This window comes from Hemicordylus capensis, chromosome 14, assembly GCF_027244095.1.
Source record: "Hemicordylus capensis ecotype Gifberg chromosome 14, rHemCap1.1.pri, whole genome shotgun sequence".
NCBI lineage: Eukaryota > Metazoa > Chordata > Lepidosauria > Squamata > Cordylidae > Hemicordylus > Hemicordylus capensis.
In genome coordinates, this window is record NC_069670.1 from 14070347 (window position 1) to 14084568 (window position 14222).

The 14222-nt window shown below is 52.0% G+C and overlaps 1 protein-coding gene across 2 annotated transcripts in view; it reads right to left on the reverse strand.

The window, feature by feature from the left end:
- Positions 1–988: 988 nt before the first annotated feature.
- Positions 989–14222, reverse strand: part of CLK2 (CDC like kinase 2) — a 42730-nt gene continuing 29496 nt past the window's right edge. Inside the window, exons 1-9 of one of the 2 annotated variants that reach the window (XM_053277739.1) lie at positions 12298–12450; positions 9580–9657; positions 8689–8823; positions 6801–6921; positions 6580–6708; positions 5401–5572; positions 4048–4149; positions 3525–3642; positions 989–3037 (exon numbers count right to left, since the gene is read on the reverse strand). In XM_053277739.1, coding sequence (XP_053133714.1) covers positions 2891–3037; positions 3525–3642; positions 4048–4149; positions 5401–5572; positions 6580–6708; positions 6801–6921; positions 8689–8823; positions 9580–9657; positions 12298–12354 — 1059 coding nt within the window. In that variant the 5' untranslated portion in view covers positions 12355–12450 and the 3' untranslated portion in view covers positions 989–2890. Of the gene's footprint in view, positions 3038–3524; positions 3643–4047; positions 4150–5400; positions 5573–6579; positions 6709–6800; positions 6922–8688; positions 8824–9579; positions 9658–12297; positions 12451–14222 lie in introns of those variants that run through there. The other variant, XM_053277742.1, reaches the window with a different exon arrangement.

The window sequence follows — 14222 nt, forward strand, 5'->3', positions numbered from 1 at the left end:
AGCAACCTCACGCTTGCTAGGCAAGTCATTTCCCACTGTGCATAATTTGCATAATAGGCAAAACAGGCCACCCGGATTTGGGAAGCTTGAATGTGGCAACCCTACACTTAGGAAGAGCAATCTGCCTGCAGAAAGGTCCCAGTTCCCTTCTGGGCATCTCCAGATAGGGCCGAGAGAGACTCCTGGCTGCAACCTTGGAGAAGCCGCTGCCAGTCTGGGTAGACAATGCTGAGCTAAATGGACCAAGGGCCTGACTCAGTATATGGCAGCTTCCCATCTTCCTAACGCTCTGAGATAAACCCCAGGGCTCTCCCCCCACAAGCATACCTAACTCGGGGCCCACACAAAACCAACACAATTCAGTTGGTCTTTTTCCTCCCCTGCCCAAATACACACACACACACACACACACACACACACACGACTTGTTGCAGGGAAACCCACCACTACCCACAGTGTTAGATCCACTGAGCATGCTTGTTACTCAGAAGAATCCTGGTTACACGCAGATATGGATATACGGTCTGTAACCACCATTTTGTGGGGTTCTTTTCTCTCACTTTGGTGACGGATGAAGGCCTGGTACCATGATCAATAAAGCTTTGAATCGGAGGGAACGGTGCGGCCCCTGCTTACAAAAAACCCTAACCTGAGGGGAGGATTTCTCCAACAACAGAGATATCCAAGCAGGATCCGAGCTCTCTTGTGACATCGTGACAGCCGCCGGGAACTGTCCAAGATTTCGCTCAAGCAACAACCCGCCTTGCAAACCCCGCGTACGTGGACTAAAAAAGTGTCGCTGAGCTCACGCAGTGTCGCTCTTTCTCGGCTCGGTGTGACCTACAGCTGCCATCGCATCCCTAGGGACCGGCAGGCAAGGGAGGAATGTGCTTCGATGCTGGATCCATCCTCAGCTCTTTTCCCTACAGGGCCGACGTCTCTCACTTCTCTGCAGTGCAGGCCCCAGCACACCAGCCCAGAAGACAAGCGAGTTAAAATGTCGTTTATTCCTTAAATAAAATCCCATGAGTTACCTTGCATTTGGCACAGCAAAATAATAATAATCATCATCATCAAGGAGAAACGCACGCCCCCCCACCACACACACACATATACAAAAACACAAAAAGGACAAGAAAGTCCAACATGTTCTCGAGGGGGGTGGGCGGGCGTATGGGGGGGGGAGAGCAAAAATACGGAGGCAGGGAAATATCGAGAAGTCCAGAAGTGCCAGAGACACAGAAGCAGAGATGCATCCGATACGGGCTCAAATGGCTGGAATGAGGCAGAGAGGAGAGGAAACGCTCCTGCTAGAGGGAGATCTGGAACCAGCAGGAGGTGGAGGAGGAACACGCTCACCGGGGGGGGGGGGGGACACACACGAAGCGGTCCCTCTGCTCCACAATGGCGAGGGCCAAGGAGCAGGAGGCGACAGAGAAGCCAACCAAGACACAGAGGTGGCGGCGTTGGGGGGGGGAGCGATACCCTGTGGTCGTCTGGTGGTGGTGGTTGTGGGAGTGGGAGAGAGAAATGGAACCCGGGAAAACCAGACACATCAGCCCCCTTGAAGAGGAAGACAGCCCTGTACGGAAGATCAGGCCGGCTATGGAGATGCAGGTGGGTGGGAGAAATCAGGGGCCCCCCCAGGCCTCGAGGAAAAAGAAGGCATGGAAGAAGGGCTCTGCACAGGGAGCCATTCACAAGACCGCCCCGGACAAGAAGCACACACAGGGCAGAGCAAAACTCCTGCAACTAATAAGGCAGTTGACCAAATATATATGAGTCAACTATATAGTTGACTATATAGGCCCAACACTGGCCCCTACTGGACAATGCCGGCAAAAAAAAACCAACGAAACCAAAAAACCCGACAAGACACCCTGCAGAGCGGGAGCACCCTGACGGGAAGCATGCCCACAGAACAGCTGCCTGCAGTCCGAAAAGGGCACTATAAGCCAGTGAGGGCGACGGCAGGAACCTTATGGTACCTCTTCCCCCCCACCGGATACCTGTCTGGGGCAACTCCGTGCTCTCGGCTGCCGCGGTCAGAACAGGAGGAAGCAACCCCTTTCACGGGCGGGGGGGGAATACACACACACACACACACACACACACACACACACACACACACACTTGAGATTTCAAGGGGGAAGTTAAAACCCGTTTGGCACAACAGATGGTTCTGCATTCCTACCAAGCAGGCTGCAGCATCCGTAGCAGATCGGTGGGGCTGATGTTTACGGTGAGGAGGGCAGGCAGCTATCCAACAGGCTCAGGAGTCCTTGCCGCAGCATCGCCATGCAAGGAAAACTGGGCACATGCGGGCTGAATTTCCAAGAGGTCCGGGTGCCATAAAAGGGCAACCTTCTCTGGAAGAAAGAGGGGCTTATGCAACAGCCGGAGGGCACAGGAAACTCTGTGTGTGTGTGTGTGTGTGTGTGTGTGTGTGTGTGTGTGTAGGGGGAGGGGAGGTCCCTGCAGCTCCCCACCTCGGCTAAACTGGGGGAAGGAGGGAGCGAATTTCCAAAGAGGCTCTGGCAAAGTAGGTCAGTTGTAGCGAGGCAGTTCCCTGAAAGGGACAGTCAGTGGCCTGCAAGAGGAGAAACTTTCTGCAGCATGCCATGGAAGGAACGGTGGGGCGGAGGGGGGACGTGGGGCGGGGGGGGGGGGTTTGCTGGTGGAGGGAGGAGTGAGGATGAGACAGCAGTAACACGTCCATGCAGAAACCGGGGCACAAAGGCAGGGCAGAACCTCCTAATCAGCGCGTGAAGGGACTCCGATGAGAGCGGAAAGTGCAACTTGGTTTCTTCTTCCGTCGAAGCCGCCCCAACCCCGCCGCGGGACGGGGCCCGAGGAAGAGCTGCAGCCGCCGATTCCAACCCACCACCCGTTAGGAGGGCCGGAAGGCGCTGCTCGCCGCCCCGGTGGCCGCGCTCGCAGCTGCCGTGCGCACGGCTTGGTTGGAGAACACGCCGGCGGCGAACTCCTCCTGGGCCTTCTGGAAGCTGGCCCCTGTGCGGCGGTAGAGGGAGTGGATCTGCGGGAGGAGGAGAGAAAGCAGGGCGGTCAGGGGTCGGGCAACGCACAGGGGTGAGGGTCAGAGCCAAGGGGGTTGCCCCAGGGTGGTGGGGTTTTTTAAAATTTTAAAACAGGAGGAACTGAAGCGTTCCAAGATGGAGCCGTCACTGCGGATAGGACTCCTTGGAGAAGAGAAGGGAAGCCAAACTTTCCCTTTTTTAAAAAGGGAAATATAGTAAAATATAGTAAAAAGGGAAATAAAGTCAGGCGGCCAAAAAAAAAAGTGCCCTCCAACCGGGAGAAGAAAACTTCAAGAGCAAATTCTGCGACCGATAAGACGACGCCATTTCTGCAACCTGAATATATTACGCAACTGAACGTTCCTTTGGCATCATTTGTGTCGCTTTCGCAAGAGTCACAGTGGAGGAGGGAGGCAGGGCACCAGCGATGCCCGTAACCCCGGGAAGGGTCCTTCACGCCCACCCCCCGCGCATGCCCCCACTCACTCGCTTCAGCATGAAGATGCCCAGCACGGCCACCACCGTGAAGAGAATGGCCACCACCATCATGAGAATGGCCACGCCAGTGTTCTGCTTCAAGGCCGTGAGGCTGACGATCCAACCGCTGGGATGGGTGGAAGGGGGAGGAAAAGAAAGAAGAACTGTTGAGCAAGGACGGGGGGAAGCCGGACCTCTTATTTATCATCATTCCCAAAGCCATAATAATTCACAGCGCAAGAGAAACAAGTTAACTGTCCCCTATCCCAGGGCGGCTTCCGATCTAAAAAGGAAGCACAATTTTTTTAAAAAATAATTAGAAATATTTAATTAAATATTAATAGTTTTAATATGGTTTTAAAATATATTATTTTAAAATTCTTAAATGGTTGTTTTAACTTTTGTTGTTGTCCATCACACCCAACACCAGAGACTGCACGCTCCGCTGCTGTTCTCTTCCCCCTCTGAAACTCGCTCTTCCGGGCAGACCCAAATAATCAAGGGCACAGCCAATCCAAGAGACACCCCTTACCTGAAGCCTGAGTTTGGGATGCCAATGAGCTGCAGAACGTACACAATATTCTGCACGAAGAAAATGAAGAAGAAGACGAAGAAGTTGAAAGAGCTGTCACTCCTGCGGGAGAGGGAGGCGAGAGTCAGCCAATCGGGCCAGTAATCTGCTTTTCCTGCCCGCCCACCATTCTCAGAGGCCTAAGAGTTAGGGTTGTTAACACACAGAGAACTAACTTCCGGTACCCAACTAAAAGAGGCCACACTGCATGGATAAAAAGCCAATGGGGTGGAAGCCGTCTCCCCATCTCTCTCTCTCTTTGCTTGGCATCAGTTGTGCAGGATTCAGTGTGTGACGGGCCTGCATTGCAACACAGGAAGCTGCCGTATACTGAGTCAGGCCCTTGGTCCAGCTAGCTCAGTCCTGTCTACCCAGACTGGCAGCAGCTCCTCCAAGGTTGCAGGCAGGAGTCTCTCGCAGCCCTTTCTCGGAGGGCTCCTGCTTAGCCAAGGAGACAATTCCTGCTTGCGACCGACCACAAGACCAGCCACCTAATGGCGCAGCGGGAAATGACTCGCCTAGCAAGCATGAGGTTGCCGGTTCGAATCCCCACTGGTATGTTTCCCAGACTATGGGAGGCACCTATATTGGGCAGCAGCGATATAGGAAGATGCTGAAAGGCATCATCTCATAGTGTGCGGGAGATGGCAATGGTAAACCTCTCCTGTATTCTACCAAAGGAAACCCACAGGGCTCTGTGGGCGCCAGGAGTCGACACCAACTTGACGGCACAACTTTACTTTTACTTTACCACAAGACCAGCTTCCCCCTCATTTCTCATATTCCTTCCATCCTTAGGAACATATGAACACAGAAAGCTGCCATTTACCGAGTCAGACCCTTGGTCCATCTAGCTCAGGATTGTCTTCACAGACTGGCAACGGCTTCTCCAAGGTTGCAGGCAGGAATCTCTCTCAGCCCTACCTTGAAGATACTGCCAGGGAGGGAACGTGGAACCTTCTGCATGCAATTATGCAGATGCTCTTCTCCGAGTGGCCCCATCCCTTAAGGGGAACATCTTACAGTGCTCACCCATACAGTCTCCCATTCATATGCAGACCAGGGCAGACCCTGCTTAGCAAAGGGGACAATTCATGCCCACGACTCCAAGTGGAAGACAGATCATCCTGGAGAGAATCTATCTATGGGATCGCTAAGAGTTGACACTAACTTGATGGCATTTCATCCATCCATCCATCCATCCATCCATCCATCCATCCATCCATCCATCCATCCATCCATCCATCCCCCCCAAGACCAGCTCTCTCTGTAGCCGTGCAGCCCCACGGATGGACAAGCCCTCAGCTGCCGTACCTGAAGGCCTTGTACAAGGGCCGATACCAGCAGACGAAGGAGCAAGGTGTGAAGAGCAAGCCCCACAGGATGGAGAAGCCGAAGGCAGACCCGGAGCTGGAGGGGGTCAACTTGTCCACACAGAACCAGGCCAGACACGCCAAGAAGTTGAGCAAGAGAGTCACCACACTGGCTGCAGGGGCAGAAGAAGCCCATCAGCTGGTCCCAAGAGACTCCCATTTAAAATATCCGGTGTTTTCCCAAACAGGGATATTTGCCATTTCTGATTATTATTATTTTTAAAATAAATATTATCCCTCGTCCTGTCTTTGCAATATTGCACTTCCACAGGGGCTTTCCTTTCTTTTGGACGTTCTCCTGCATGCAAGTTGAAGGGGCAGGATTTACTTACTTCTTTTGTGTGAACTGCCCCGAGATTTTTTTAATGAAAAGCGGTAGAGACAACCATGAAATAAATAAAATTATAAATCAGTATTTTACCAGTCCAGCCCCAATCAAATAAGGGCGCCTTGACAGCTAAAATGAGCCCCACAAGCCTGCTAAGATCATCTGGAGAGGTTCAACTGCGGCTGGCGCCAACTCATCTGGCAGCTACTCGGGGACGGGGCCTTCTCCGTTGTAGCCCCTGGACTTTGGAATGCGCTCCTTCTTGAAATAAGAGCCTCCCCATCTCCGGCAACTTTTTAAAAGGCACTGGAGACACACTTATTCACCCAGGCTTTGAATTAGATGTATAGCTTTAAATAATTTCAATACTGGGTTTTAAATTTTTTTAAATCTTGTACATGTTTTTAATTCTGAACTGATTTGTTTTAAATGGCTTTAGTTGTAAACCTCCCAGAGACGCAAGTTTTGGGCGGTACAGAAATATTTTATTCTGGCTTTCCAAATCCGGGTGCCTAATTTGCATGGGATGTAAACTGGCTGGGAAATCATTTCTGAGCAGAGGAGTGACGGCCCGCTTTGCTCCATAACTCCGCTTCTACAAGGGCTGGAGCTCAGCTTTTTAAAAAAATAATAATAATTTTTTTTTTTAAGGAAGTTGAAATCTGGGAGAATCCGGGTGGGCTAAGCAATCCGGGTGAGATGCTTAAGATCCAGCCGAAACCCAGAATCTCAGGGGGCCGTGACTGCTCTACTCTTGGGAAAGGACCTACCTGGCCCCGCCCCAGCACTTACCCATCCAGAGGTAGTACATGGTGGTGACCGTTTTCTGGGACTCAACAGGGATGTCCACAGGAATGTCCTGGTAGAAACAGGGCTTCACGGGGCAGAAGGCAGGCAGCGGAGGCCAGTTGTTCTGCCGGGCTGCAAACGCAAAGCAGAGCTCGAGTGAGATCAGCAGCGAGGCCAGCAAGAGGGCGGGGTCTCCCCCTCGCTGCCGCCGGGCGGGGCTGTACCTGCGCCACTACCCAGCGCCGCGTTGCGCAGTTCTTGCTCCCTCCGGTCCAGCTCCTCCGCTTTGCGGTTCAGCTCTTCCTGGCGTTTCAGCAGCTCGGCGGTGGCTGCCGCAGTCGACTCCTAACGCGGAGGGGAGAAGAGAGAGGGGCTGAGGACGAGGCCTGCCTGCCACACACCTCTTTCCCCTTCATTCTGGAGAGGGCGTGTCCTCCACCAGGGTGGCTGTTCTCAGTGCTCCCCACTGGAAAGCAAAAGCAACAGTGCCAACCACTGGCCAGGGAAGGTATAACCACGCCGTGCACTTCAACACCCCTTTGTGCCGCTCAACTATCTGCAAAGCAGCCAAGCTCAGGAATGGAGCTTTGTTGATGGTCTCTTGAAGAAGCCCAACGAGCCTCTGGAACAACCCTAAGAGACCAGATTACACTGATCTTTTTGTCGTTACTTATAAAGGCCTTAGCGGCAAGGTGTTTAGGCATTTAGTTGAAAATGCTTGTAAAACTGTTATCGTTGCTGTGTTTTTTTTACATAATACAACAATAAATATTTATATACTGCTTTTCAACAAATGTTTCCAAGGTGGTTTACATAGAGGAACAAACCAACAAACCAATAGATAAAATTGATCCCTTCCCCCAAAGGGCTCACAATCTAAAGAAGAAATCTAAGATAGACACCAGCGACAGTCTCTGGAGAGATGTTGTGCTGGGGATGGAGAGGGCCAGTTACTCTCCCCCTGCTCAATAAAGAGAATCACCATGTTAAAAAGGTGTCTCTTTGCCCTGTTAGCAGGGGTTAGCCGTCAGATGATGCACATCAACTAGAGATTTATATATTACAGATTTATATATTATAAATGAGACAAATAGATTATACATCCGAAGCACAGATATCTTGTAAGGGGTCCGTAAGCCGCTGCCATGGTGTCACCAGACTACAGAAAGGGAGAAAGGTGATTTCCACAGTCTAGCATCTCTATGCAGATCGCACTGGAGCAGTTCAGCCATCCATTATGTAAACACAGGGAGGAGCGCTAATCCTGTGGCAGTGAGCATAAATTGTCCCTTTTGCTAAGCAAGGTCTGCCCTGGTTTGCATTTGAATGGGAGACTACATGTGTAAGTGCTGTAAGACACTCCCTTTAGGGGAAGGGGCCGCTCTGGGAAGAGCACCTGCCTGCTTGCACGCAGAAGGTTCCAAGTTCCCTCCCTGGTAGCATCTCCAAGGTAGGGCTAAGAGAGACCTTAGAGAAGCCGCTGCCAGTCTGTGTAGATAATACTAAGTTAGATGGAGCAATGGTATGTTTAGGCAGAAGGCAGCTTCCTAGGTTCCTAAACACCAGACTAGTTACTGACCCTGCTAACTGAACAAAGAGGCACCTTTTTAAAGTGGTGATGCTCTTTACTTTACTGAGCAGGGGGAGAGCAACTGGCCCTGCCCGTCCCCACCACAGCACCCCTCTAGTGGCTGTTGCTGGTGTCTGTCTTTCGTTCCTTTTTAGATCGTGAGCCCTTTGGGGGACAGGGATCCATCTTTATTTATTTTCACTTCTCTTTGTAAATCGCTTTGGGAACTTTTGCTGGAAAGCAGTATATCCATATCCGTTGTCGCCGTCAACATCGCAGCCTTCCGAGAACACATTCTTTCCCCTAACTCTGAAAGCTTGCTCTGATATACAGTTCACCCCAGCCACAGAAGTCATATTTTCCTTGGCACGGAACCGAGATCCTGTAATGCTTTTCAAAATGGTTCTGCATTTAGGAAGGAGTCGCCGGAACTCGCCCCAGAAGCGCCAAGCCCCGAAGTAGGCCCTAAAAGCCATTATCCCCCACACATACACACACACACCTCTCTATCTCTCTCTCACACACATGCACTTTCCTGGTACCTGGGTTCCGTAGGAGCCATAATTCCTGGGCTCTGTGGGACTGGGCTTCCTTGGAGGCTGGGAGGCAGAAGCCGGTGGCCCTGGTTGGGCTGGTGGAACTGAGGGTTGGGTCTCATATGGAGGAGGAAGCTGTTGCTGCAGAAGAGATCAGAGTCGTGTCAAAACCCAGCTGCTCACTGAGAGTCCAGGCAAGCAGAAGGCAGGGAGGAGAATGAGAAACCACGCCCCACTGGGAGGGAAATCAGCGTTCACTAAAGAAAGTGGCCTATCCAGGTTTCTAGATCTCATGGCAGCAGGGATCGTTCTGGAAAGCGTGCAGAGAACAGGCAGAGATGTGCCGGGGGTGTCTCTGACTCAAATGTCTCACATCACACAAGAACCAAGGGGGTCATCTCATGAAATGGATGGCCAAGAAATCTAGGACCAACCAACGGAAGTATTTTTTTCCCCACACAATGTATAGTCAGCTTGTGGAACTCTCTGCCATGAGATGTGGCGACAGCCAACAACCTGGATGGCTTTCAGAGGGGTTTGGATCACTTCATGGAGAAGAGGTCTATCAAGGGCTACTAGTCGGAGGGCTCTAGGTCACCTCCAGCCTCAAAGGCAGGATGCCTCTGAGTACCAGTTGCAGGGGAGTAACAGCAGGAGGGAGGGCATGCCCTCAACTCCTGCCTGTGGCTTCCAGCAGCATCTGGTGGGCTACTGTGTGAAACAGGATGCTGGACTAGATGGGCTTCCTTGGGCCTGATCCAGCAGGGCTGTTCTTACGTTCAGGCAAATCCCACAGAAACAAGACACCATTTGCGCAAGCAAACAGCTAAGGCACCCACACCCCACCACCAAACACACCAGCCCGTTCTCAAAACTTCCTGCTAGGGTCTGTCTTACCCCCGGGCTTTCAAACGGATTGTAGACATCCAGGGTGGCGTACTCGGAGCTGGGCCTGTGCTGGACAACGGCAGGATCCTGAAGAGAAGAGGAAGTCGCAGTGAGATGCCACAGAGGAGTTGGGCGTTCACGCACTCCCAGCCGTGATCGCCTTACGCAGGGCAACACAGGAAACCACACCAGGTTAAGCAATCTCCTTCACCCACAATCTGGGTGGCAGCAAAGCGAAAGCGAAACCAAACCCTACCTTCCGATTCTTCTTTCCAAGTAGGGCCTACTACCAGCACAATTCAATATGCATTTTGCCTCATTCATATGCATTTCAGCCCAGGATTTGCTGTGCTCAGCCAGACCAAAGATCCATATGGGCCAGCACCCAGAGGAAGCCCACTAGCAGAGCCCACACAGCCCTCCACTGCTGCATTTCCCCCGACACCTACTATTCAAAGGTAGACTGTCTCTGTACACAGAAGTTCCATTTCGCTGCTATGACAAACAGCAGCCTGAAACTATCTTCCACTAATCTTTTCCTTAAAATGCCCAGGGTCATTTCTGCACCTCCTGCAAGTGGAATATGACCAGCACGTTAGGGACATAGGAAGCTACCATATACTGAGTCAGGCCCTTTGTCTATCTAGCTCAGTATTGTCTTCACAGACTGGCAGCGGCTTCTCCAAGGTTGCAGGCCGGAGTCTCTCTCAGCCCGATCTTGGAGATGCTGCCAGGGAGGGGACTGGGAACCTTCTGCATGCAAGCAGGCAGATGCTTTTCCTAGGGAGGCCCCATCCCCTAAGGGGAATATCTTCCAGTGCTCACATATGGAGTGTCCCACCCCTGCTAACTTGGCAAAGAGGCACTTTTTAACATGGTGATTCTCTTTATTTAGCAGGGGGAGAGTAACTGGCCCTCTCCACCCCCAGCACAGTCCCTCCAGTGACTGTTGCTGGTGTCTATCTGCTGTTTCTTTTAGATTGTGAGCCCTTTGGGGACAGGGATCCATCTTATTTATTTATTATTTCTCTGCGTAAACCACCCTGAGCCATTTCTGGAAGAGTGGTATAGAAATTGAACAAATAAATTTTAAAAAAATGTAAACCAGGACCGCCCAAGAGCAGGGCATGTTTGCTCCTAACACCCAGTATTCGGAACCTTTTTTGGAATATGCAAGGCCAATGAAGAGTACCCCTAAGCATGCGCAGAAAGCATAGCCTACATGCAGAGGTCTGGAGTCGGTTCTGGGAGAAGGGCTCACGGGTCAGAAAGCACAACTCCCAGTCACATTTTTTCGCCTCCGTCTCTCTTCAGAAATCTGACACACAAATATTGACAAACTCCGAGTTACTCATTGCCGAATGAGCCGGACAGCTGATTTCACCAGAAAGGCAAGGGTGTGCCCCTAAAAATTTGCTTTTCAGCAGAGGCAGGAAGAAGGCTGCACAGAAGAGCTGGCCCAGAAAGAGGAAGAGCATTCCAGAGATATTTCACTATCTAGTGAAAATTGGGGAGGTACAGTTAACAATCAGCAGCTCTGCTAAAAGGTAAGGCGAGGCCCCAGATATTCTGGGGCTCTGTTGCCCCAGTGACAGACAGACTTCGAGTACTCCAAGGTAGGAAAAGGAGTCGAGACTGGGATGGAATGGGTCACAGGGGTTCCCAACCTGTCGTCCTCCAGATGTTGCTGAACTACAACTCCCATCATCCCCAGCCATGCTGCATCATGGCTGGGCATGATGGGAGTTGTAGTTCTACAACATTTTAGCTTAATGTTTTAATTGTGTCATGTTTTGTGTCATGGTCTTCTTTAATGGTGTCATAGCCTTGTTTTTAATTTTTGTGTGAACCGCCTTGGGATTGTTTTAATGAAAAGCGGTATACAAACCTAACCATCAATCAATCAAATAAACAAACACATCTGGAGGGCCACAGATTGGAAACCCTTGGGGTAGGCTAATATGGTTAACAAACAAGAACACAATTAGTTACTCCAAAGACAGCGAAGGAGCCCTATTATCCCAGGATTCAGTTAGCAGCAGGACAGGATTTTATCTCCTCACCCCTAAGGTGGGGCGGCGACAGAAGTAGGCCCTAAGAGGGCACGATATGCTACACACGGAGAAAAGGGATCAAAATCAAGCCCCTACGAGCATTAGTGCAAAAGGCACATTTGCCAGGAGACTCAATGCACAATAATAGGACCAGGTCCAGCTACCGGATGCAGAGGATCGGGACTTCCTGAGCAGTGCTACCTCTGGAAGAACTGGCTCAGCACAGCAGCCCAAATGCATCTAGTTTCATTTCTGGAAAGTGGTGCATGGGCGGGGGAGAGAAATGCAGCTCTCCCAGCAGGGGCCGAGTAAGAGCCCAGCCAGCCCCCCTACAAGGCTAAGGCAGAAATCAGGAGGCAACCAAGCCATGCAACTTCTACCTTCTCCTCGGGGAAACGAGGGGACCATCTAGATGTTTACCCTGGAAGGGCTGGGGCTTCAGAGGAGACACGCATGCCAGCACAAGAACAGGAAAGGGGCTACAACGACTTAATGGATCCTCTGTGCCAGATGCACGCCCGTCCCCCAAGAATTCGGGTTCAGTGTCTCCAAGACTGTCCCGTTACCACGGAATGGACCAGAGGCTGAATCAGGCACCCTTACCCCGCATTAAAAGTTACCCCGGGTGGCGCAGAGGGGAGGGAGAGAAGCCCCGCCTGCCCCCTCGACGTACCTGGAAGGGATTCCCCAGGTCCCCCTCGAAGGGGCTCCCCCCGCTGTTCAGGGCCATGCCTGCCCGTCCTCCCTCCCTCCGCGACGGCTTCTACTGCGTCCGCTCGCTCTGCCTACCCCTGAGATCCTCAACGCCGATTGGCTGCGGGGAAGCCGCGCGTCATCGGCGAAAAGGAAGAAAATTCCCGCGCACGTGACAGGGGAACCAGGCGAGGGATGGGATGGAATGGGATGATGTCACGGGGAGCGGCCCGCGGCGGCCGATGGGAGTTGTAGTTGTCCGTGCAGGGAGGTTGCCTCCAGCCCAGACAGCGCTCCCTTTTGCTGCCTCCTCTTTTCCGGGCAGCAGCCCACCAGCGAGCAGGGCATGAGAAGCGGCAACGGCCCTCCGCAGTGGCTGCTGCCAGCCTGTCCCAGCAGCTGGTATCCAGCGGTAGACTGGCCCTGTGTGTGGAGGTTCTCCATAATAGTCAATGCATGCAAATATGCCCCCCACTCGCGAAATTCCGGCTGCGCGCCCATCCTCCCGAGGTCTCCCCATCTGGGCTTTTCAAGAGCCCAAATCTTCCCTCTGATCTCACCCTCTTCCTTGGATGTCCACCATGCGCTGCACACCATGATTGCACCTCTAAAGGGATGACTACTTCATCGGGCTGGGCTATCTGCTACTCTGCAGAACTGGAGGAAGCACTGTCTGGCAGCTCCAGCGGAGGCAGTGAAGGGGACAGAGCTATGCATTGTTGCAGCCACAGTGGCAAAGGCCATCCTTCCTGGAGGGGCTCCAAGGTCGTGCCTTTAGCTTGCAGGGAGCGGGGAAGACTGACATTGCTTTAGAGCAGAGCAGTGTTCCCTCCAACTGGGATTCCCAGATGTTGTAGACTACAATTCCCATCATCCCCAAGCAAAAGCCATTGCAGCTGGGGATTCTGGGAGCTGTAGTCAATAACATCTGGGAACCCCTTGAGGGCAGAAAGCCTCTGAGGGCAGAGAACCTCTGAGGGCAGAGCAGGGCAAGTTTGGCCCTCCAGATGTTGAATGACAGCCACAACTGTGGCTGGGGGGCTGTCATTCAACAACATCTGGAGGGACAATGTTGTCCTACCCTGCTTTAGAGACTAGCGTTGTGTATCTGGGATCCACCCTGCAACATAGATCTTTGAAAAATAAGCTGATTCCAGAGGGTGGTAGACTGTAGCAGCAAACGTCTTTAAGACACCACAACCACTGGCTGTTTTTTGCAGCAAGAAAACGGTTTAGGTGGCCACAGGCCTGTGTGTGTAAACAGACACCACAAACACACCATCGGCTAGGCCCACTGCTCTCTCTTCTGTTACCAGGAAACTGGCTCTGGAAAACATCTTCCTTTTGCTCCCGGAATTCCCTAGTGCTCTGGGGAGCAGGAAACGGGGTTATGAAGAAAAAGGAAGACGGGTCAGAGTAGGGTTGCCATATTTCCGCTTTCCAAATCCAGGAGCCTAATATGCATATTATAGAAATTGACTTGGAAACTGTTTTTGAACAGAAGAGTGGCTGCACATTTTGCTCCCTAACTCTGCTTCTACAAGGGCTAGAGCTTCGCTTTTATTTTTTAAGCAATTTGGGTGAGATGCTTAAAATCCGGGTGAAACCCAAAATTTCGGGGGGCATGGCCACGGCTCTCTAGGCCAGAGGGAACAGGACGGAGAGGAGAGAAGCAAGCCGAGAAGAAGGTCAACTCAAGGAGGCTGAGCTGTCTACCCAGTAATCTGACAGGAGCAGATTAGGCCTTCTAATAAGCCAATAAGGGTGGTGTGGTGGGGCCAAGGAGAGCCTGAACTGAACCGCACTGCTGATGCTGAATGACTTTATTTGTGGTGTTAGGGCTGCCGGCTGAGCAGCCCTGAGCTGGAAAGCTGGTTGCTGAATAGTCCAGGATGGATGGCCCAC